The 23594-nt window shown below is 34.6% G+C and overlaps 2 protein-coding genes across 9 annotated transcripts in view; both read left to right on the top strand.

The window, feature by feature from the left end:
• SENP7 (SUMO specific peptidase 7) overlaps window positions 1-19354 on the top strand; it is a 197867-nt gene extending 178513 nt beyond the window's left edge. For 5 of the 8 annotated variants that reach the window (XM_021933988.2, XM_021933986.2, XM_021933985.2 and 2 more), the window contains 9 exons: window positions 2118-2234; window positions 4725-4847; window positions 9481-9573; window positions 10560-10684; window positions 12322-12374; window positions 14071-14114; window positions 14215-14283; window positions 14934-15084; window positions 17543-19354. In XM_021933988.2, coding sequence (XP_021789680.1) covers window positions 2118-2234; window positions 4725-4847; window positions 9481-9573; window positions 10560-10684; window positions 12322-12374; window positions 14071-14114; window positions 14215-14283; window positions 14934-15084; window positions 17543-17680 — 913 coding nt within the window. In that variant the 3' untranslated portion in view covers window positions 17681-19354. The remainder of the gene's footprint in view (window positions 1-2117; window positions 2235-4724; window positions 4848-9480; window positions 9574-10559; window positions 10685-12321; window positions 12375-14070; window positions 14115-14214; window positions 14284-14933; window positions 15085-17542) is intronic. The other 3 variants (XM_021933983.2, XM_021933981.2, XM_021933987.2) reach the window with 3 other exon arrangements.
• Window positions 19355-19936: 582 nt separating this feature from the next.
• IMPG2 (interphotoreceptor matrix proteoglycan 2) overlaps window positions 19937-23594 on the top strand; it is a 107799-nt gene continuing 104141 nt past the window's right edge. The window contains exon 1 of the mRNA XM_021933979.2: window positions 19937-23511. Within this exon, the coding sequence (XP_021789671.2) occupies window positions 23430-23511 (82 nt within the window). The 5' untranslated portion in view covers window positions 19937-23429. The remainder of the gene's footprint in view (window positions 23512-23594) is intronic.

Raw genomic sequence — 23594 nt, 5'->3', positions numbered from 1 at the left:
GTTGCAATCTACTCATCTGACAAAGGGCTAATATCCAGAACCTACAAAGAACTCAAACAAATTTACAAGAAAAAAACAAACAACCCCATCAAAAAGTGGGCAAAGGATATGAATAGACATTTCTCAAAAGAAGACATTCATACAGCCAACAAACACATGAAAAAATGCTCATCATCACTGGCCATCAGAGAAATGCAAATCAAAACCACAATGAGATACCATCTCACACCAGTTAGAATGGCGATCATTAAAAAGTCAGGAAACAACAGGTGCTGGAGAGGATGTGGAGAAATAGGAACACTTTTACACTGTTGGTGGGATTGTAAACTAGTTCAACCATTATGGAAAACAGTATGGCGATTCCTCAAGGATCTAGAACTAGATGTACCATATGACCCAGCCATCCCATTACTGGGTATATACCCAAAGGATTATAAATTATGCTGCTATAAAGACACATGCACACGTATGTTTATTGCAGCACTATTCACAATAGCAAAGACTTGGAATCAACCCAAATGTCCATCAGTGACAGATTGGATTCAGAAAATGTGGCACATATACACCATGGAATACTATGCAGCCATAAAAAAGGATGAGTTTGTGTCCTTTGTAGGGACATGGATGCAGCTGGAAACCATCATTCTTAGCAAACTATCACAAGAACAGAAAACCAAACACCGCATGTTCTCACTCATAGGTGGGAACTGAACAATGAGATCACTTGGACTCAGGAAGGGGAACATCACACACCGGGGCCTATCGTGGGGAGGGGGGAGGGGGGAGGGATTGCATTGGGAGTTATACCTGATGTAAATGACGAGTTGATGGGTGCCGCACACCAACATGACACAAGTATACATATGTAACAAACCTGCACGTTATGCACATGTACCCTACAACTTAAAGTATAATAATAATAAATAAATTTAAAAAAAAATAAAAATATTTGAATAGCAATGTATGATTTAAAAAATTCTACATTCCTTATCTGAATATGAGATAGGGAAAATGAAATTGCTTACTAAAATATGCTTCAATTTAAGGTACTTTGGAGTTTGTTACAAGTTCTCTTTCGGAAATTGCTTCTTTGTTCATATTTCATCCATGTCTTCTCATGGTGCTAAGACAGAATATGGAGTCTGTGCATTTGATGGTGATTTCTATACCTCCATGTGATTCTATTTCTTTGTTTTGAAGAAAGACACTCGAAAGAAAGACTAGGATAGGAAAATAGCCAGTAAAATAGAAACTATCATATTAGCACTTTAAATTTACATTTTCTTTTTTGATTTAGGTGCCATGGTACTAAGATTAAATCAATGTGGATAACTCTTACCATTCTGAACCTTTCTGGTGCAAGAAGTACATATTATACCTTCATTACTGACTACATTTTTCATTGAGTATTGCTCTACCTATTCCAAGATTATAGCCAGGAATTCGCAACTGGTCTTATTTCTAAGCTTTAAGAGAGAATGCCAGCAGAAGGATGACTAATTAGTTGTCATCTCTTCTCTACTACTTTCTGGTTGTGATTAAATTGTTTGTTTCCTTTATAGTCTCTTAAGTTGTATGTGGCAGGCACTTTGTTATGGGGAGACTTCCTCCTCAGCTCCCATGTTACTTCTTTTTTGCCCTGCTGCTGGTATAGCTTAGCCACCAGGAGCAGCGCACAATTTTTGACTGCTAGCTTTTCTGAAAGGAAGTGAACTAGTCTTGAGGATTCAAACTTAGAAAATGGAGAAAGGAAAAGCTATATTTATTGTATCAGTTTATTGAAAGTTAAAGATTATGAAGAAGAGAAGCATCTTCAATGATATAACTGATTGTGAGATAAAACCTATTGATTAGAGACTAATTGAGATAGTAGCCTATTGAGAATAGCCCACATGGAAAGTATTGGAAAAGAAAAGATAATACTCAATGGGAGTACCATTAGTAGCTTGTGAGAATAAAGGAAGGAAAATATCATTGTTTATGCCAGGTCAAATGTTTTTTACCCTACAGATTTGAGTTACAGAATACCACTGCCCAGTTATTGTTTCATATAAGAAATCTCTTAGATAATAGGATATTCAACATCAATATATTTTAACTTTATTTTTACTTTTAAGGTTGATTGTATATCCTCCACCACCTACTAAGGGGGGATTAGGAGTAACTAATGAAGATCTGGAGTGTTTAGAAGAAGGAGAGTTTCTTAATGATGTAATCATTGATTTTTACCTTAAGTAAGTACAATGATAAATGATCCTATGTTTTACAGATTTCACTGAGAAACTTAAAATAAATGTTTTTATCTCTGAATTATTTTAAATCCTGTTAAAAGTAACCTGCCAAGATTTCAGATTTGGAAAATTTTTGCTTACCAAGGTTTTCTAGAATTGACTAATTCAGTTTCATTGCTTTACTTACTGTGGATGCTATACAGTTAAGAAGAGTTGCTACATTTTTGTTTTTTTTTTTTCTTTAGCTTTTGTTAGTTTTTGATATACATTTCTTTAACTATTGCATTATGGTGGTGAAAGAAGTTACTTACAAATTACAAATCATTTTGGGAACTAAAAAAAAGCAGCTCTATTTAGATATCTGTTGTATCTTTTTTTTTTTTTTTTTTTTGAGACGGAGTCTCACTCTTGTCACCCAGGCTGGAGTGCAGTGGCACAGTCTCGGCACACTGCAACCTCCACCTCCTGGGTTCAAGCTATTTTCCTGCCTCAGCCTCCTGAGTAGCTGGGATTACAGGTGCCCGCCACCACGCCTGGCTAATGTTTGTACTTTCAGTAGAGATGGGGTTTCATGTTGGCCGGGCTGCTCTTCAACTTCTGACCTCAGGTGATCTGCCCGCCTTGGCCTCCCTTAAGCACTCTAAGAGTCAGCTATCATTTTAACAATCCATATCACTTAATTTCTACCCCCCCCCCCCCAGTTTTTGTATAGCCAGAGCTGCAGGAATTGGTATGAAAACATTTAAAACTTTATGCAAAGGAAATTTGCTTCTAGCTGTCATTTCTTACTGTAGCTCTAGACCTAGATTCCCAACTGTTGATGGAGATATCTCCTAATTATTTTACACATCTCTCCCAAACCAAATTTACTATAATCTTATCTAAGCTCTATTGTTTTACTAATAATACTAGTAATCTTTATTCCAGTGACTCAGGTCAAAATCTCATATTATATTTGCAGACATTGTAGATTTCATCTTTAGGAATTAAATGTGAGTCTCTTTTATATCTTCCATGTTTCTTTTTGAACATATGGAATACAGCTATAATTGTTTTAATATTCTTTTCTGCCAATTCTAACATCTCTGTCAGTTTTGGGTTCAATTGACTGATTTTTCTCTTCATTATGAGTCATTCCTTTGTGCTTTTGCATGTCTGGTAATTTTTTGATTGGGTGCTGGATATTTTTGTATTTATAAATATGCTTGAATTTTGTTTTAGAACACAGTAAAACTATTTGGAAAATGTTTTGATGCCTTTAAGATTTGTTAGATGAGGCCAATAACTTAATCTTACTACTGAGGAAAGACCTTTTTGAGTACTCTACCCAATGTCTCAGGAATTACGAAGTGTCCAGTTTCGCTGATAGGAACAGGCACCATTCTTGGTCTCTGTGAATACTTGGTATCATTCTCTCTAATCTTTTTGAGTAGTTCTTTCCCTGTCCCTGGGTACTTTCCTCACGTACATTCAGGGATTAATACTCTCCTAAATACTTGAAGAGGACTCTGCAGCTGTCTGGAGTTCTCTGTGTAGCTGTTTCCTTTCTAGTATTCTGATCTGCAAACTCTAGCTACTCCATTTTTAAAAAACAATCACACATTTTCAAGCCTGCATAAACTATAAAGAATAGCAGAGTTTTCTATTATGAAGGGGTTAGTTACTAAGCGATTGAATTATAAGCTTATATGGAAGGATTGTTTTAGTACAGAAATGGACTAAGAATTTAGAGATGAATCATATCACACAGTTATTAACATTTTTCTAGATTTATTTAGCAGTGTCATAATTTCACTTTTATATTTGAGTATATGATTATTTGATTAATAGTTTCTACCCTCACTCCTCTGGATTATAGGCTCTACAGGGGCAGGTACTTTATTTTTCCCCTCTTGTTTTGTGTCTCTAGTGTAAACATGGAGTTTGGCACATGTTAGGAATTTTTAAAGTTTTAAATTTTTTTTTTATTTTTGAGACAGAGTCTCACTCTGTCACCCAGGCTGGAGTGCAGTGATGTGATCTCAGCTCACTGCAACCTCTGCCTCCCGGGTTCAAGTGATTCTGCTGCCTCAGCCCTCTGAGTAGCTGGGACCACAGGCACACACCACCACACCCAGCTAATTTTTGTATTTTTAGTAGAGACAGAGTTTCACCATGTTGGTCAGAATGGTCTCAATCTCTTGACCTCGTGATCTGCCTGCCTCGGCCTCCCAAAGTGCTGGGATTACAGGCGTGAGCTACCATGCCGGGCCACATGTTAGGAATTTGATAAATATTTGTTAAGTAAATGAATGAATAAGTGGGTGATTTCTGCTTTACATGATGGAAGGCTAGGTAACTAACCAAACTGAAAGCTGAAATTAGAGGAAACTGCAAGATTGCTTTGAATCAAAATAGATAAAAAACAAAGATTTCCAGAACACATAAGGCAATTGGGGGAAGACCAAGTAAAATCTAAAAATAATTTACTTTTGTGGGGTTACTGCTTTACAGGTATCTTATATTGGAGAAGGCATCAGATGAACTTGTTGAACGAAGTCACATTTTTAGTAGCTTTTTCTATAAATGCTTGACAAGAAAGGAAAATAATTTAACAGAAGATAATCCAAATCTTTCGTAAGTTAATCCTCTAATGTACTTAAGTTTTAAGAGAAAATATACTATTTTTATGCACCTAGTAAAGTGGCTTCTTCATAGTATTTCCTAGAGTAGGCAGTACTACCATTTGTGCAGGTCCTGGGTCTGTTTGCCACGAGAGCCATTTCTCATTCTTCCACTGTTTTGCTGCCCGTGACAGGGAGGCTGACACTTGCAGTCTGCATTTCCAATTGCTTGTCCCCGGGGGAAATCCTGGAAGTTGGAGGGCAAGGAAGAAAGCAGCTAGGTTATTTCTTCCCTACTCCCTTTGCACTGGGAAATGATTCTGACAGTGGCTGTATTTCCTCTGTGAGTCCACCTCTCACAGGACAGTCCTGCTATAACTCCAGCTTCCATCTGGAGGTACTGCTTCTTCTCTTTGCCCTCTACCCTACAGGTATAGCAGTTTCCTCCTCTGCTAATCTTTGGCTGTCTCACTGTCCCCGTTTTTGGCTTTATGTTTTTTTGTTTTTCTTTTTTTGTCAATGCTGTAGCCAATTTCCTGCATTACATTCTATGTGTTATATAGGGTTGTTTTTGTTTTCCTGGTTGGACCCCCAATGACAGACTATTTAATTAAACCTATGCTACATTATATGAAATACTGTATTTGTTTGCATAATGTAGCTGATTTTTGCCCAAGTATTTTTTTGGTTAATACTAAAACTGTGGAGCAGTGGCTAGGGATAGGCAAAAAGGAGGTATTTCTTAGACAGTAGAAACTTGGATAGTTGTTGCAACATAAGGCATTTCTCCCCTTTCCCCATACTTAACAATTTGTATGATAATCTGAGTAGACTCATGATAAAACTGAGTTATTGTTATTTTAAAAGTTAGCGTAAACATTTCTCTACTGTTTTACAATTTACAATTCCATTTATTGACATTATTTCAGTTTTTCCTATCATGACGGTACCTTTTGATAGGGCATATAAACTGTATCCCAGTTTTTCAGATGAGGAAGCAGTCTAATGAAGTTTAATAAATTTTACTTAAGATGAACAGCTAGTGAATGGCAGAACTGGTTGGTACTTAAATCTTTACCTTTTAACTTCTAATCCAAAGTTTTTATTGTACTAGATTGCTTTAAAAAAATGGCTATGAGAGTTTGATTCATCTCATTAAAATAATAGGAATAATAAACAAGTTAGAAGAGGATTAATGGATAAACTGCTTGAATTTGATATATTGTTGGAGAAAGAGGGTAGGAATAGAGAGACTAATTAATATTTATTGAGTGCCTGCTAGGAACTAAGACAGTGAACATAAAGTTATTTGATTCTACAGTATTATTGTCATTGTCTTTATAAATTGAAGCTTAAAGAAGTTATATAAGTTTTTCAAAGTTGGATATAGCTTTCCAGTTTCAAAGTTCAGCTCTTTCTGTTGTTCATAGTGTTGTGACTGTATAATTAATGGTCTAAATTGGGACGCTTGTGAGAAAAATAGGAGGCTCTGTCAGTGGGTACACTAGACAACAAGTGCGTATACCAGGGCTTTCCTAGACAGACTGGGATGTATGATCAGCTCCATTTTTAGAGTCTTTACAGGTCTAGAATTTGTCCTGATGGACAAGACCTGCCAGGATCAATTAAGGAGAAAACTGCAATTTGAAAATATTTCTGATAATCAGGGCTAGTGGAGAGGGATATATGGAAGGGGGAGATTTATTAAATAAATTAGATAACATTTCTGATGCTCTCCTGTTCTGTTTTATGTATGCAGATTTAATGATTGGTACTATGCACTTAATCTCATGTTTTATTTTAAGATTATTCAATGTAGAGATTGTGAATTTTGTATACTCACCTTCCTACTAAGGAAATGAAAGTAGATAGATTCTGCTATATTACAGAGTTTTTTCAAAAAACAGATATTATGTACCTGATTATTATGTACATAATAAATATAAAGTTACGTGAGTGGCATCCTCTAGGGTAAGATGCATAAGATACTAACATACACATGCACACGCACACACCATGCACACGAATGTGTGAATACTAATGCTTGGTCTGTTAAGCATTCACACAACTTGATATATCAGACCGAGCATTAGTGTTTACACAAAGAATCTCTACAAATCAGTTTTTAAAAGTCATCAGAGCAGCAAGAGATATGAATTTTAATGGCAAATAAATCCACACCAAAAGGCTCAAACTACTAGTGTTAAGAAGCCACAGCTTCCTTACTATACTTTATGAGATCCTGCAAGATCTGGCTTCTTTCCATCTCCTTAAACTCATCTCATAACATTGTTTCCTCTCGTTTACCATACTGACGTTCAACCTACCTCCTTTCCACTTTCAAACGTGCTGACCTCTTTCCTATTTTCTGCCTGAAACAACTTATCCTGGCATTTAAAAAATTTGTTTCACAGCATGATCTCTAATCATTTTATTCGTTTGTTTGCTTCTTCATTTTCTGTTTCTCATTTGAAGCTACATGAAGTTAGGGACTTATCTGTCTTATTTTCCACTCTATCCCCAGTGCCTTGTTCAGTGCTTGGAACATACTAGGAACTCAAAATACGAGATGATAACAGTGCCTGTTATTGATTACTGAGATAACTGTTGGACATTTAGTTGAAGGTTTTCTACACAGTTAGGAACTGAGAATAGGAGATTATGTTTGGCCCCTATATTCTGCCCTATCCTCCTTGCCTCATTCTATGTCTAATACATTCTCAATCAAATAAGGTTAGCATAATCAGGAAATGGACCAAATACCAATATAAAACCAGATGTCTGTCCTTAAGATTTTCAAATAGAAAACAAATTAACAGACTACGCACTAGTTGAAAGTAATTGTTTATAGTCATTATAATGGTTGGGTCCTTCTGAAATGAGAAAATTCAATAAACATATGACTTTGATTTTTTTGTGTGGTTAATCTTCCACATAGTGTGTAATTGCTGTCAAATCTTTTAGCTCATTCTGGATCCTATGTTACTCCTAATGTTTACCCATATGGTTTTGTTTAGATATTATTCAGATGAACAAGATGGGGCAATGATTTCAGTTTCCTGTATGACTTGATAAAAATTATATAAGAACGTAATGGTTTACCTTTTTTTCCCCTGCAATAAGAGTTCCATCCAAGGGACTGAGCCAGAAGTCACATACCACCTTTATCCCCCTGTTAAATGTCATTTTCTTCCTTCCTAAAACCTTTCTTTTGACAGTCAAACTTAGTTTTGTATCCTTCTTTTTTAACTCCCCTGATTAGGTAAAGAAAATAAACTAGTGTTTGTGTGTATGCAAGCCAACCCTGTTCAAGGTGGCTGTATCAGATGCTTTAATAACGGGGTCCCCAGCCCCTGGGCTTCAGACTGGTACCAGTCCATGGCCTGTTAGGAGCCAGGCCACTCAGCAGGAGGTGAGCGAGCATTACCGCCTGAGCTCTGCCTCCTGTCAGATCAGTGGCAGCATTACATTCTCACAGGAGCACGAACCCTGTTGTGAACAGTGCGTGTGAGGGATCTAGGTTGCGTGCTCCTTATGAGAATCTAACTAATTCCTGATGATCTGAGGTGGGACAGTTTCATATTGAACCGTCCCCTTGTCCCTGGAAAAATTGTCTTACACAAAACTGGTCCCTGGTGCCAAAAAGGTTGGGGACTTACTGCTTTACCGTAATTCCTTTGTACCTCTTATGACATATTTTAGTTATTTGTTATAGTTTTTTCTGCCCGTATTAGATTATGAATCCTTCTAAGGCAGTGTAGGTGACTTTCATTATTTGTTTTTAGGAACCTAATACATATTTGTTGAAGAAATAAAAGGAAAGATGGATGAGTAGTAGGTACCTTTAACGTTGTCCTGTAGTTTCCTTGTGTATGAAAGGAAGGGAGATGAATTTTATTTTAAAGAATCTGAGAATAAAAGCCTCATTTTTTTCCCTCCTCCATTAAGATTTTTTAATTCAATTAAATTAACTGATTAATTTATTTTTTAGAGATGGGGTCTTGCCTCGTTACCCAGGCCAGAGTGCGGTGGTGTGATCACAGCCTCAAACTCCTGAGATTAAGCAATCCTCCTGAGTAGCTGGGACTGACTGTTGGTGTATGTCACCACTCTGGCTAATTATCTTTATATTTTTAGTGACAGAAGTCTCACTATCTTGCCCAGTCTAGCTTTGAACTCCTGATCTCAAGTGATCCTCCCACCTTAGCATCCCAAGTAGCTGGAATCACAGGCATGAGCCACCACACTCAGCCCACTGAGTTTTAAAACCTCCCTAATGACAGATATAACAGTTGGAGAATTCTGTTAAGGTTTAATGACAGTGTTTTATATCATGCCCAGCTGGAGCTAAGCAAAATAAACAGATTTAACTGTGTTTATACTAAGTTGCACGGCAGGTTTTGGAATCTAAAAAGCATTTAATAAATTGCCGCCTTATTCTGTCCATTTCATTATTGTTTGTAGTTATTAAATTTAAGAATAACCAGGGGTTACTATAAGGGGATACATTTATAATGTGTTAAATATTATATATCTTAAAGAAGATGACTAAATAAACTAAATTTAAGATATTACAGTATGTAAAAATGGCTCTTGAAGTCCCTGACTTAAATGAAAAAATTTTTACATATCTTTCATATTCTCAGAATGGCACAGAGAAGACATAAAAGAGTAAGAACATGGACTCGTCACATAAACATTTTTAATAAAGATTACATCTTTGTACCTGTAAATGAGTCGTAAGTATTTCAGATTATTTAAGAACGTATTGGAAAGAATTCAGAAAAAAATTGTATGGTGTTTTTAGATTCATAATCAGTAAAAATTATGGGCACATACATCTCAGGTATTATTTTATTTTATTTTTTATAAAAGTAGCTAAGGCAATGAATTCCTTATCTTGGATTTTGGTTTGACAATGGTTATGTTGTAAAAGTAGTGAAAAAAAAAATAAAGTGACAAATGACCACAAGACTATAATGACTGAGACACTGAATGTTTTTTTGTTTGGATTAAGGAAAAAATTTTCTAAATAAAAGAAATATTTTTGATTGAATCTTCAAATACTTAAGAAAACAAACTGTTCGGCTGGGCGCGGTGGCTCAAGCCTGTAATCCCAGCACTTTGGGAGGCCGAGACAGGCGGATCATGAGGTCAGGAGATCGAGACCATCCTGGCTAACACGGTGAAACCCCGTCTCTACTAAAAAATACAAAAAACTAGCCGGGCGAGGTGGCAGACGCCTGTAGTCCCAGCTACTCGGGAGGCTGAGGCAGGAGAATGGCATAAACCCAGGAGGCGGAGCTTGCAGTGAGCTAAGATCCGGCCACTGCACTCCAGCCTGGGCGACAGAGCGAGACTCCGTCTTAAAAAAAAAAAAAAAAACCAAAAAAAACCAAAAAACTCTTCAAGCACCAATATGAAAAAAATAATGCTATGAGTCTATTTATTAAGGCAGGTCCTTAATAGGAAACACTGATTGTATGAAAGTAAATTAAATTTGAATTACTCATCTGTTACCCTAAATAGTGTTACTTATGCCTTGGTAACTCTGGATATTTAATTAGTGTTGGTATGTATGCTCTATGTTATAATGAGATATCACAGTGGATGTCTTCAAAATTAATAGGAAATATTATTCTCACTTGCTCAGATGTATCTCTAGAATGTATTATATGTTGTTTAGACTTTGCATGGTATTAAGATTGTAGTTCTTTTTCCACAGGTCTCACTGGTATCTCGCAGTCATTTGTTTTCCCTGGTTAGAAGAAGCTGTGTATGAAGATTTTCCACAAACTGTATCCCAGCAGTCCCAGGCTCAGCAGTCCCAAAATGACAACAAAACAATAGGTGACATCCATAACGTAGATGGTGTTTTTAATAATGATGACAATAATATAATGGTTACAGGCAAGAAAATGAAGTTAATGGTAGTGTAGTTATTTATTATCATTAAACCTACTTTAGCAGGATGAATAAAAAATCTGAAATTTGTAATGATAGACTCATGTATAGACAAAATATAATTCTGAAGTTGTATTCTTATATCAAGTTTTATTATGGCACTTAAAAATTACTACTTATCGATCTTATGAAATATTTCAAACATACAAAAAGTATAACTAATATGACCAACATCAATACCTGTTTCACCTGGACTAAGAAATTAAAACTTTTCCGATATAATGATAATAATCTCCTCTGTGACCACTCCCATTTCACTTGCTTTAATCCAGAAGTAACCACTACCCTAAATTTTATGTTTATTCCATAATGTATGGAATAATATGTACTATTATTTCCATTGACATTTTTTGCTTGTTTTAACTTAAAAAAATTGACAGATAAAATTGCATGTATTTACTATGTACAACATACTTTTTTTTTTTTTTTAAGAGATGTTGTCTTGGTGTAGTGCAGTGGCTCAATTATAGCTCACTGCAACCTTGAACTCCTGGGCTCAAGTAATCCTCCTGCCTTACCCTCCTGATTAGTCAGGACTACAGGGTTGCACCACTTTACCTGGCTTATTTTTAAATTTTTTCTTTTGTGAAGATAGGATCTCACTATGTTGCCCAGGTGGGTCTGGAACTCCTGGCCTCAAGCAGTCCTCACACCTCAGACTCCTAAAGTATTGGGATTACAGGCGTGAGCCACCACATGTGGCTACAGCATGATATTTTGAAATATATATACGTTGTGGAATGACAAAATCTAGCTAATTAATAGTATTATAACATTTTAAAAAATACACTAGGTTTGCTAACATGACAAAGAATTCATGCCATTGATTTCCAGGCAATGCTTGAAATCCCCCATTTTTACTTAATCTAATTTCTTGTAGACTCTATTAATTTGGTTAGGTAATATAGGATCTCTTATAATTCTTCCACGAGTTTTCTTACAAGCCAGAATCTAAAGTAAATAAGCCTACTTTCTTTGAGAAAAAAGTAACAAAATTAAGTGTTTTATAGCTGTAGCCTAGGCAGTAAGCTGATTGAAAAATAGCTGTTACCATTAATACTGGCCAAAACTGATGTGGGGAAAAAGACAAACTGATGAAGCAACTGATTATGTTTAATTATCTTGAAACCTCTTAAGCCTGAGATGTGTACTTACACAAAACTGTATGGTCATAGTTAGAAGCACCATTGTTAGGCAGATTAACTACCTTCTGCATTAAATAGCAGACATTTTGATTAATGAGCTGTTTTTGAATATTATCTTTTTATAGAGAATTTGCCTAGCTAACTGGTATTTCAGATCATGGCTCTGGGGTTTACCTGTTATTTGATAACAGCCAACTATTGTCAGTTTTATCTGTTGATTGAATTTTATTCATAACATTGATCATGAAAAAAATTAAATCTCAAGTATTTTTACTGTGCATCCAGTAACTGCATGAAAATTATAATTTTAAGCTTTTCTAAGTTACCTGTATAAAAAATACAATAAACATTCATAATTGCTTAATTATTTCTAACTAGATAATGATCTACATACTACTTCGACACTGTCTTTGAGTGCAGAGGATTCCCAAGTAAGTGTGTTCTTCACAGATGGGAAGGAAGAAAACTCATGAATATAATAATGTTATCTATAAAATAGAGCATAGCTAGGTGGACTCTACTGGCCCATCATTAGATTGTGCTGCTTTGTGATTCTTTTGACAGTTTTTGTGGGACTGGGGAAGAGAACAAAATACATTATTATTCTTGTATCTGTTTAGCTTGCTTTAACTTTCTAGATTATTTAGTAGTTTATCTGATGTTCATCTTGGTTAACTACTTTTCTAATTTCTAAGGATCAGATTTACTTTTATTCTTTTTTATGTCAGTAATTTTTTGAACTTAGGTAATTAATCCTCTTAAGCACATTGTATATTCTACTTTATTTTCTTTCTTCCTTTTTTTTTTTTTTTTTTTTTTGTGATGGAGTCTTGCTGTCACCCAGGCTGGAGTGCAGTGGTACGATTGCGGCTCACTGCAACCTCCCCCTCCTGGATTCAAGCAATTCTCCTGCCTGGCCTCTCAAGTAGCTGGGACACAGGTGCTCACCAGCATGCACGGCTAATTTTTGTATTTTTTTTTTTTTAAATAGAGATGGAGTTTCACCATGTTGGCCAGACTTGTCTCTCACTCCTGACCTCAGGTGATCTGCCTGCCTGGGCCTCCCAAAGTGCTGAGGTTAGAGGCGTGAGCCACTGAGCCCTGCCAGAAAATTCTTTGTAAAAATCGTTCAAGGTAGACTCAAAGTGAATCCGTGTAACTCCTTAGGCTAAAACAGTTATCATTAACTCTTCTTTATTTGGCGCTCCAAACTGATCTGCATAGCCTAGGTTCAGTGTTCTAAATTGATTAAGATTGCCATTTAATGAATTTTTTTTTTTTTTTTTTTTTTGCATGTACAAATAGCAGCAGACTCCCTGGCACAGGCCTATGTCTTTACTGTCACTGATATGAAGTGTCACTTCTTACGGAGGAAGGTTTCCTTTCCTGCTGTCACAGTGGCAAAACAGGAGCATTCCTTCTTGCCTCTAGGGCCAGATTTCTCAAATTGAGTTTGTTTGGATATTCATTCTGAGACACAGTTCATGATAAGCAGGATTCCAAGGCAATTAAGTTGGGCAAACTTTGTATACTCTTTCTGTCTTAGAGAGCCATTGTGTATATTAGAATAATAAAGGCACTGAGAAGGTCTGCATTAAATAAATCTGTTTAAGTTTGGTCTGTGGTTTCTCAAACTTATGAAGAAAACAAATAACATCAACAAAACAAAATTCCCTATCCCTTTTCCCTTGTAGATTAAGGTTAAAGTGATAATCTTAACCTAATATAGATTAAGGTTCTGCATCTTATGCTTCAAAGGGAAGAAATGTGTTCCTACTGACATCATAAATTGGCGAATGTATGTAAAGACACATTAAATTAACTTGTTTATCTTTGCTTAAGATAATAACTTGGAATGGAAGTAATTAAAGTTCCAGATTGCCTTTTAGGACAAGTTAAAACTCCTTAACTACTTGAGACTGCATGTAAAAATATATAGCCTACTGTTTTAGCAGTGTAATAAAATCAATACATTTGTGGAAAATAAAGTTAGCTCACTTTTGATGATGAAAATAACTATTATTTGACATTTTAATTTCAAAGTTTGAAACACTTTAAAGGAGTAACTGAATAGTAAGTTATTCAAAATAGCTTTAATTGCAGTCATAAAAATTTATGTTATTTCAGAATACCGAGTCGAGTATGTCAGTACCAAAGAAAATGTGTAAAAGGTAGGTACATGCTGTAATAAATAATACAGTTTTTTGAGGTATTTAGATATACTTTGTATACAAGTGTGTAAATCTTGATTTTGTTCTTTGCTTTTCATAGGCCATGTATTCTTATACTAGACTCCTTGAAAGCTGCTTCTGTACAAAACACAGTTCAGAATTTACGAGAGTAAGTAATGACAGTTTTACCATTCAGTCTGTCATCTAAATCCTCAGTAATTTTGAAGTTACCTTCAGAATTATTGAAAAGACTATATCAGGAATTATATTTTATTATCTATTTCAATAAGCCTTATAAATTTAATCAGTAATACCTTTAATTCTGTTAATATTCAATATTAATATTTCTAAAGGATTATATTAAAGGTAAATTCGGAATTTGTATTCATAATTGAACAGAAAGTATAGTTTTACAAAGAAGCATTGCATTGATTATCAAAAGTACCACTTTAGAAAAAAGTAGGAACTCTTTCACATTTGTATCATTATGTATATGTATGTGTAATTTTGTAATTTACTGTAGTACTTGGAAAAAACTAACGATGAAACTTTTAAAATGATTTCCTAGTTTCCTTTATTGAGTTGTGAAAGTTGAGTTGTTGAAAAAAGTCTAGCTTTATAGTTTGAAAATCACATTACATATTTTCTTTAAAGTAGCACTTGAGAGCCTCAAAATGTAGGTTGCACTGGTAAAATTCAGTCTGGAAATTTGGCTTGAGACAGCACATCTGGCAACAAATGTTTTTCCGCCTTTGTGAAAATGTTGCATACTGATAAAGAGATTTCTACTTTAGTCACTCTATTTGTTGATTATTTCAGGTATTTAGAGGTAGAGTGGGAAGTTAAACTAAAAACTCATCGTCAATTCAGCAAAACAAACATGGTGGATCTATGCCCTAAAGTTCCTAAACAGGACAATAGCAGTGATTGTGGAGTATATTTATTGCAATATGTGGAAAGCTTCTTCAAGGTATGTGAAGCTATAAATAAGTTTTTAATTCACGATTACCACCATGCAGTCATAAGTTACTGAGTGTAATAGTCCGTTCTCATGCTGCTAATAAAGACATACCTGAGACCGGGTAATTTATAAAGGAAAGAGGTTTAATTGACTCACACTTCAGCATGGCTGGGGAGGTCTCAGGAAACTTACGATCATGGTGGAAGGGGAAGCAAACATGTCCTTTTTTACATGATAGCAGCAAGGAGAAGAATGAGAGCTGAGCAAAGGGGGAAGCCCCTTATAAAACCATCAGATCTCATGAGAACTTACTATCATGAGAATAGCATGGGGGAAACCGCCCCCATGATTCATTTACCTCCTACCACAGTGGGGATTATAGGAACTACAATTCAAGATGAGATTTAGGTGGGAGCACAGCCAAACTATATCACTGGGCGAGCAAAGAGGCAGGTAAATGTTACAGGTAATCAAGATTTTTTTTAAAGAGAAAGAAATAGAACCACAGGTGATCCAGATACTGTAATTAGCAGATAAGAACTTTAAAATGATTTGATTAATAGGTTAGAGAAGATAAAGCCAAAGATGAAACAAAATGGATGAAGACATGGAGTATACAAAAGAAAGAAAAAATCAAATAGATGTTCTAGAGCTGAAGATGTGTAATGACATATCTGAAATTAAGAACTTATTGGACAAGTTTAATAGAGGACTAGATGCAGTAGAAGATAGGATTAGTGAAATTAAAGGACAATAAAGTATCCAGCAATAGCCCAGAGAGAAAAAAGAATGTAAAGAAGAGAACAGAGCTTAAGAGACAAATATGAAACAGTATAATTTACTGTTTGAAAGGTGTAATTTACATGTTACTGGAGCCCCAGCAAGATTGGAGAGAAAGAGAATAGGGCAGAGACAGTATTTTAAATGAAAATTTCTAAAATGAAAAGATCTGTTTATTCAAGAAGCTCAGAAAACTATAGCTGGAGAAGTACAATGACAAACATAGGTGTTATTTTCTAGTTCACAGAGACTTTGTAGGAACTGTAGCAGTATTAAAAATGAAATTTTAAATAGCAAGGAATCACTCTTTGCTTTTTGAACTGTCAGCTCATTACTTCAGTCATTACCACTATTATTTACGAAGATGGGTCTAGTAGCAGGATGTCTTTGACCAGAAGTCGGCTTGGAGGATGCTTAATGGTACTTAGAAAGCATGAGAGTTATAATATGCAGCTACAACTTTTTGATGTCTTTAATATGAGAGAGGAAGGATAATATATAGTAAAATACAGTACACATTTTGGAAATCATTAAATATCTATTATGTTGGGTTTTTTTCTCCCTTTTTTATTCTACACTAGAACTTCATCATTGGGTGTCAGGTTCTGGCCCTCTCATAGCCTTTCCAAATAGATTTGATTTTGTGTTTCGAATATCCAGATTGCCTTATTACATAATGTATTCCGAGTTTGTTTGTTACGTAATTCTACTTTATATAGCCCAGTCAATAGAATATACATCTAATACAGGATGAAGCACCATGTAAGATTCCTGGGAAAAACCTCAAAAATCTAAGCCTCGTGTTTTGTAAATTTGGTGCACTAATATAAGATAGCTTAGATTTAAAACATGGGCTTAAGGCAGATTGCTCAAAACCTATGGGACTTTGTAAGTAAGCCCTAATAAAAATAATATTACGTCTAATAAAAATATTGGCACAGTAATTCTCCACTAGCATTTGCTCCTGGACTCACAATCAGTCCATCCTTTCAGCCATACACCCTGGGCTCTTGATTCCTTCTTCAAGATGTAAGTCCTTCTTACCTCTGGCTTCTAATAATTTTATCAAGTTTATAAACATATGCTAAGGATAGCCCTTTTCAGAAATTTTTTTTTTTTTTTTTTTTAAACACAGGGGGAAACGTCCTGTGGTTGCAATTTGCGATTTCCTGGTTAAGCTTAACATCATTGAAACAGTAGTGATTCTTGAAGCCATAAGTCAGCTATTTCTTACACTGAAAGAAGGCACTTGGCAGGATTTTCCATTTTTAATCTGAGATTTTTCATTAACTACTAAGGCTTTCTCTTTAATATTTCAAAATCTTAACATGTTGGGAAAAGTTGTGATAAAACCAACTTCATTCTGAATCATTCTTTATTTACCAATTCTGTTTGTGCTAATTCACTTAAACATACATTGTAGCAGAACAGAGTATTTAATTTTGATATTTAGAAGTTAGCAATTTGATAAAAATGTTCTAAAATTGATTGTGGAAGTGGTTACACTGTGAATATACTAAAAATGCTCAATTGTATGCTATTGGTGAATTGTATTATGTGAATTATATCTTAATATAATTGTTATTTTAAAAAAGTTAGCAATTTGTCATTTCTTATAAAAATGAAGTTAAAACAAATTTGAAATTATGCTGCTAAAGTGATTGCACTCTTTTTTTCCTCTCATTAGGATCCTATTGTTAATTTTGAACTTCCAATTCATTTGGAGAAATGGTTTCCTCGTCATGTAATAAAGACCAAACGGGAAGATATTCGAGAGCTCATCTTGAAACTTCATTTACAGCAACAGAAGGGCAGCAGTAGCTAGTTAATCTGTACAAACATGACACAGATGTTCTCTAAGATTACTGGAAAGCCTCTTACTAGCATTTGTGTTAGCCAGCTCACAGAGAAGAAAATAACTTGCAGTAGTTTTATAATAAGTCATTGGAACATTATTTAAAATACATAGGATATATTATTAGAATTGTTGGGATCTTATAAATGGAGTGGGAATGGGGGCGATACAGATAAACTTATTAGATATAAATTAAAATTTTATAAATATTTCATATTTTTCTGAGTAAATATGCTTGGATTATGCAATAGCATAGGTAATATGGAAATGTTTTGTAGATAATAAAACTTACATGATCTGTACTTCCACATGACTGGGTGTTGAGGGGAGTGAAAGCCTCCCTGGTGCCAGCCCCAGTGCTTGTCAAATTTGTTGGCAAGTCACATCATATTGTAATTCTGTTCTTTGCAGCTCAAGCATGCAGTATGAATACTGTGTATTTTTTAAAAAAGAATTTAGTATCAAGGCTTCAGAAAATGCCATTTATGGCATCCCTTCTGTATGTAACAAAAAGACATTCTTAATGTTAGGAAGATTATAAAAATTCGCTCTTTTAAAGTGCAGCTTATTATTCTCAATTGCTAAATGCGATTACTCTGCTCTTTTTTTTTTTTCATTTCTTTTGATGTCATATGTGAGCATCCTATAATTTAGTTCATTTGTTCAGGGTAAAATCTGAAACAAAAAATTTTACCTGTGCAAAATAGTTTTTTAAAAATTATCCATGTAGCTCAACTTGAGGTACTGCTATATAAATATTCACTCTTACATTATCACGGAATTTATGTATAATTTCTGTAATATAGAAGATAAAATTGATGTCCTCATAACTTTAACAAAGAAAACCCTCAGTCCTATTTATTAATGGTTAGAATTAAATATATAATTTTATAGCTCAATTTACCCAGTATTCATTTGCAAAGCCAGATTGCTCTTACTGCTTTTATATTTTTAAATTGTAGCTTTTAGAGACCTATGATCCTCATGGAACTTAATTTTTTATTAAATATTCAGGTAACAGTTCTGAATTCATGTGATAATGGTGGCATTGTGTATGATTAAGCACTTCAGAACTTTCTAATGTTATCAGGAGTATTTTGAGGGAGATATGATTATATTGTATTTTCTCAGATAAGAAAAATGTTTTTTAACAATATTATTTTAATCTGTTTTAAGCATCTCTTAGATTTACATTATAACTATGTAAAGCAGTGAAGCAAAGGCAATTTAAGATAAAGCTAGAAAGTCTGAACATTTTATTTCAAAATCATATGAATTGAGGTTGTCACTTAAGCCTCAGTATTCTTAGCTTTTGATTTTGTCGCTATCTTTATATTATTAAAGATATTTGTCTTTTGGATATTTCATATAAAGATGGCTATAATTACATATTTCATTCCCAATTTGTGTGTGTTGGGGGGTACTTTTAAAGGTGACTATTGTTTTGTACATCTAATTTTGGGAAAGCAAGTCTATAAGTCATCTTGTGATTTCTTAATGTTTTTGTTTGTATGTTTTTCAAAGATACCACTGTCCTTTATCATGTTTTGAAGATTGTTTAAAATTCGTTTTCCTAAATTAATGTGCAAATAATGTTTTGAGGATATCAGTGTTTTATATTAAACATATTTCCAATTCATTAAATTGAGGTGTAATTTTTTTCCTTAAGAAACATGAGTTACTGTTAGAAATAAATTTCCAGTTGTATGCTGCTCTGTGTGTATCGTGAAATTGATGCTTATATTAATTTTTCCTCATAGCTTAATAAGCATATAGTTTGAGTGTCATTTCAGTTCAGGGAAATTATTTTAACATCTACTACTAGCAGGCATTTTGCTAGGCACAAAAAGTGAATGATAGCTTTTGTTCCTGAGTCATTTATGGACATGTGAACATTTTAAATATTTTCTGGTAAGAACAACCATAGAGTTGCTTTGGGAATGCAGGAGGGAGCTCAGCCTAGAGGGGTGTGTGTGTGTGTGTGTGTGTGTGTGTGTTAGTGAGGCGGTAGAGAGACAGGGGGCTGTTAGTGAACAAAGCAAGCCTTCCTCGAGAAGATAATATTATTTTAAATTCACAGCTCCTAGGATGTTACAAAAAAAAAAAAAATAGAAAAAATTAGCCAGGCGTGGTGGCGGGTGCCTGTAGTCTCAGCTACCAGGGAGGCTGAGGCAGGAGAATGGCGTGAATGCGGGAGGTGGAGCTTGCGGTAAGCCAATATCGTGCCACTGCACCCCAAAAGAATGAGGAGATCCCTGGGCGACAGAGCGAGACTCCGTCTCAAAAAAAAAAAAGTTATTTAAATCATATCCAATCACCTAATTAGGACTTTTAAAAAGTTTAATACCTTTTGAAATCAACTTACTTTATGCCAAGAGGAAAAATAGGTTTAGACTTGGCATATAGAACCCATCCTTAATCTTGTTCCAGCCTATATCCTATTCTCATCTTTCCATTGTCCTCTACTTTTGCAGTTGTATAAAAGTATTCGTTCATGCATTTAGGGTACTTCCCTCTGCAGTCTCTTGTAACTAAGCTTGTCCCTGTGGAAATTTGGAAACTTAGCCCATGCGTTGTTAAGAGGCACAGTTCTGTGTGTATGAGGCTTCTGTCTGCTTCTGTGGCCTGCTCCCACCCAGATAGTCTCTTCTGTTACAACTTCGTGCATCGTTCTTGGGGGCTGGAAAAATCAGAGTCAGGGCTTCTATAAAGACTCCAGATGAAGATGTACTTTACTTGAAATTGTTATTATAACACTGTTTCCTGTGCCGTGTTTCTCTACAAAGTAAGCCTGGAGCCACGTTTTGGACTGTTGTCCCATGAGTGTGAATGTCACTTTGAACCCAAGACTACAGATGCTTGTGTGGAGTGGGGGTTGTGACATTGTACCTCCATACCTTTTCACCACTTCTTGTGAACTTTATTTTTTCAAAATTGAACTTAAGTGTTACCACCCCTACACCTACTCAAACAATAATTCATTCCCCCTCCTGCTCCCCTGTAGCAATTCGTATATACTTCTCTAATTACTGTTTTATATTACTTGTGTACACGTTTTTCTCCTTAGACTGTAAGCTCCTCAGAGACTGGAAGCATTTTTCCATTTCTGGCATTAAGTATCTTAGTAGCATATAGTAAACACTCAGAAAATTGTGTTGAGTCAATAATGATCCTTGACTGATTTGTAATTAAGTTTAGATGAAGGAATCTGTATTTGTTGTCTCTAAAGCAGAGTTTTATGTTTAGTTTCTCATATGCTTATGACTTCTTGAAGCATAAAAGGTTCAAGGACCATCCTATGAGATTTTGAAATATTTCCTAAAAAGAATGTCCTTAAATAAAAGCTCAACAAATATATTTTTTGAGTAAACATTAGAGAGAGAATCTGTTTCATCTGTAGGAAAAAAATCCAAAATTCTTGCTAAAACTTTGAAGGTATTCCATAATCAATCTCAACTTTTCAGCCTTCATTCCCGATCTATTTGCTGTATACTCTTATCCTGCTCTAGCAAATATCTTCCTATTTTCTTTATAAAACAGTGTACTTTTCCACCTTATTGATCACTACCAGGGATTTCTTTCCTAACTCTTCGTTCTTCCCACTAACAATCCTTACTTTTGCCCACTGAAATACTGAGATGCCAAGTAGGCCATTCAAGGCGCAGCTGAAATACCCACCCCCTGCTTCGCCCCCACCCCCTTTCTTTTTCTAGTTGGAGTTACTCTTGCTTTTGGATTCCTATGACACAAACTTATAGCAGGCATCACCTGCTTTGTATCATAGATACAGTTATTCTAAGAATGATGCAGTTCAAAGTTACAAATAAATGTCAAGTTAAATTGAATTTGTAAAATGGTGATTATATTTCGAAACAAATGAACCCATCTGATTTCTTTTACTTCTTTTTTTGAAGTACAATTATACCAACTATATTTTATAGGATATAATATAATACATGTTTTAGAAGTTTTTATGTAAATTATTTGAAATATAAGTTAATGGAAAATTTATTTTGGAGCTTGAATAAAATAGAATTTCAAAGCTTGAAACATCTTTGGACTTTGTGAACACTTGTAATACAAAACAATTACTGTTTACAAAGTTTACTAGTAATACAAATACAAAGTTTACAGAGAACTTTCATATCTCTTAATTCTTGACAATGACCCTGTGATACAGGTAGAGATTATCACATGTAATTTCTTTGGTGAGTAAACCGGCTCGAAGAGCTTAGGTTATTTACCGAAATCAAATAGTAAGTGGTAAAACCAGGATTTGAGCCCAGGTTTTCTCAGTCTAAATACAGGAATCTTTCTAGATTACTATGATTCTCAGTTTTTGTAACTTTTTGGTCAAGGCCATCAAAAAGAATAATTTCCAACTAATATTTGTTACCTAAGAGTTGTCCCTTGTTCTGAATTGTCAATATGAAGCTTTTCTTAAGATTAAACTTTGACTTAGCTAATAAAATTTTTGGCTTTTTTCCTCCTACCATACAATAAATTTGGCAAATAAGTTTCTTATAAACTTACCAGTATTTTGCAAATGCAACTATGCACATGTATTTAATGGTCATTTAGGTTTGTTAGCTTTTATAAAGGCTGAAAATGTGGTTTATTTGAGGCTGTATTGAAAAAATATACTTGAGCTTTTCCTAAAGCATAAAATAACATTGAGGGTGATTTAGCTAACACAATTAGTCAAGGATTCTCAAGAGAAATGCGGTTTAGATCTTTACAATATGTTTTTTTTTTTTAGAGGATTTTCCCAGAGATAACATGAAATAAAATATAATCTCATTGCTATTTGATAGTAAATCCTAGCTTCCACAGATATTCTGATGAATTGCTTTCTACTAGGTTTATTTGATTTAAAAAACTGTTCTAATATAGAGAATTTCATCTGCAGAGAAAATCTTTTCTTGGTTAAGAGTTCCTCATATAGATAAACATACTGGGTCTCACATTTAATGGCAAAGTAAACAACAAAGTTATCACACAGCTATCATTTATATTAAGTGCTTAGTATGTTCTGGGCACTATTCTAAGAAATGTGAAGATCAAATTAGTTAATTAGTTAGTTTAATCCTCACATTAGCTCTACCATGAGTTTACTATTTCTATTCCATTTTATAGGAAAGGAAGGAGACAAAGTAAGTGATTTTTCTATCAAGGAAGGAAATTTGCAAGAGAGTAGTTTCAATACAAAAACTAAATTTGTATGTAGCTCTGTATTGAAGTAGGTAGGTATAGTCAGTCTGGACATTTTATGCTTATACATCTTAGTCCCTAGGAAAACCCAGAAAACGTGAATCTATCAGGTTCAACTGATAGATTCAGAAAAGGTGGAAAAATCAGTGAATTGTATGTGAAACACATTATTCTTAGTGGACTGCTTGTTAAAGGCAAGGAGAGTGTTAGTAAAGAGCTTAGCTAGATTAGAATAAAGAAATTGTCTCTCTCCATCTGTTCTAATTAGCTTATCTCACCAGCTTTTATAGCATGCTGGTTATTTCAGAAAAGAAGTGAGAGCTACTTTGAAAGGACAACCATTTTTCTTTACACTAATTTATAATGGTTTTGAAGTGGTTGTTCATTCTCAAACATAGACTTTTAAATGTTAGGTCTTTCCTATAACTCGTTGTTATTGGAAGTTTCAAGGATTTGGACGCTCAGTTAAGGATTTTGTCCTCTCCTCATTCCTTTGGTTTTGGCCCAAATGATTATGTTTCCTCTTTTTGGGAAGATTTCTCTGGGTATTTTGATATTTGTCCTGATAGGAGACTTTCCATCGTTAACAGGTATTTAAAAATCTGCATTTGTTTTTATCTTTCCATGTCTGTAGTATATGCTCTTCAAAAATAACATTATTTGATGTGATTGC

Source organism: Papio anubis, chromosome 2, assembly GCF_008728515.1.
Source record: "Papio anubis isolate 15944 chromosome 2, Panubis1.0, whole genome shotgun sequence".
Classification (NCBI taxonomy): domain Eukaryota; kingdom Metazoa; phylum Chordata; class Mammalia; order Primates; family Cercopithecidae; genus Papio; species Papio anubis.
The sequence above is the reverse complement of the archived record's forward strand: the minus strand, read 5'-3'. Positions and strand labels throughout refer to the sequence as shown.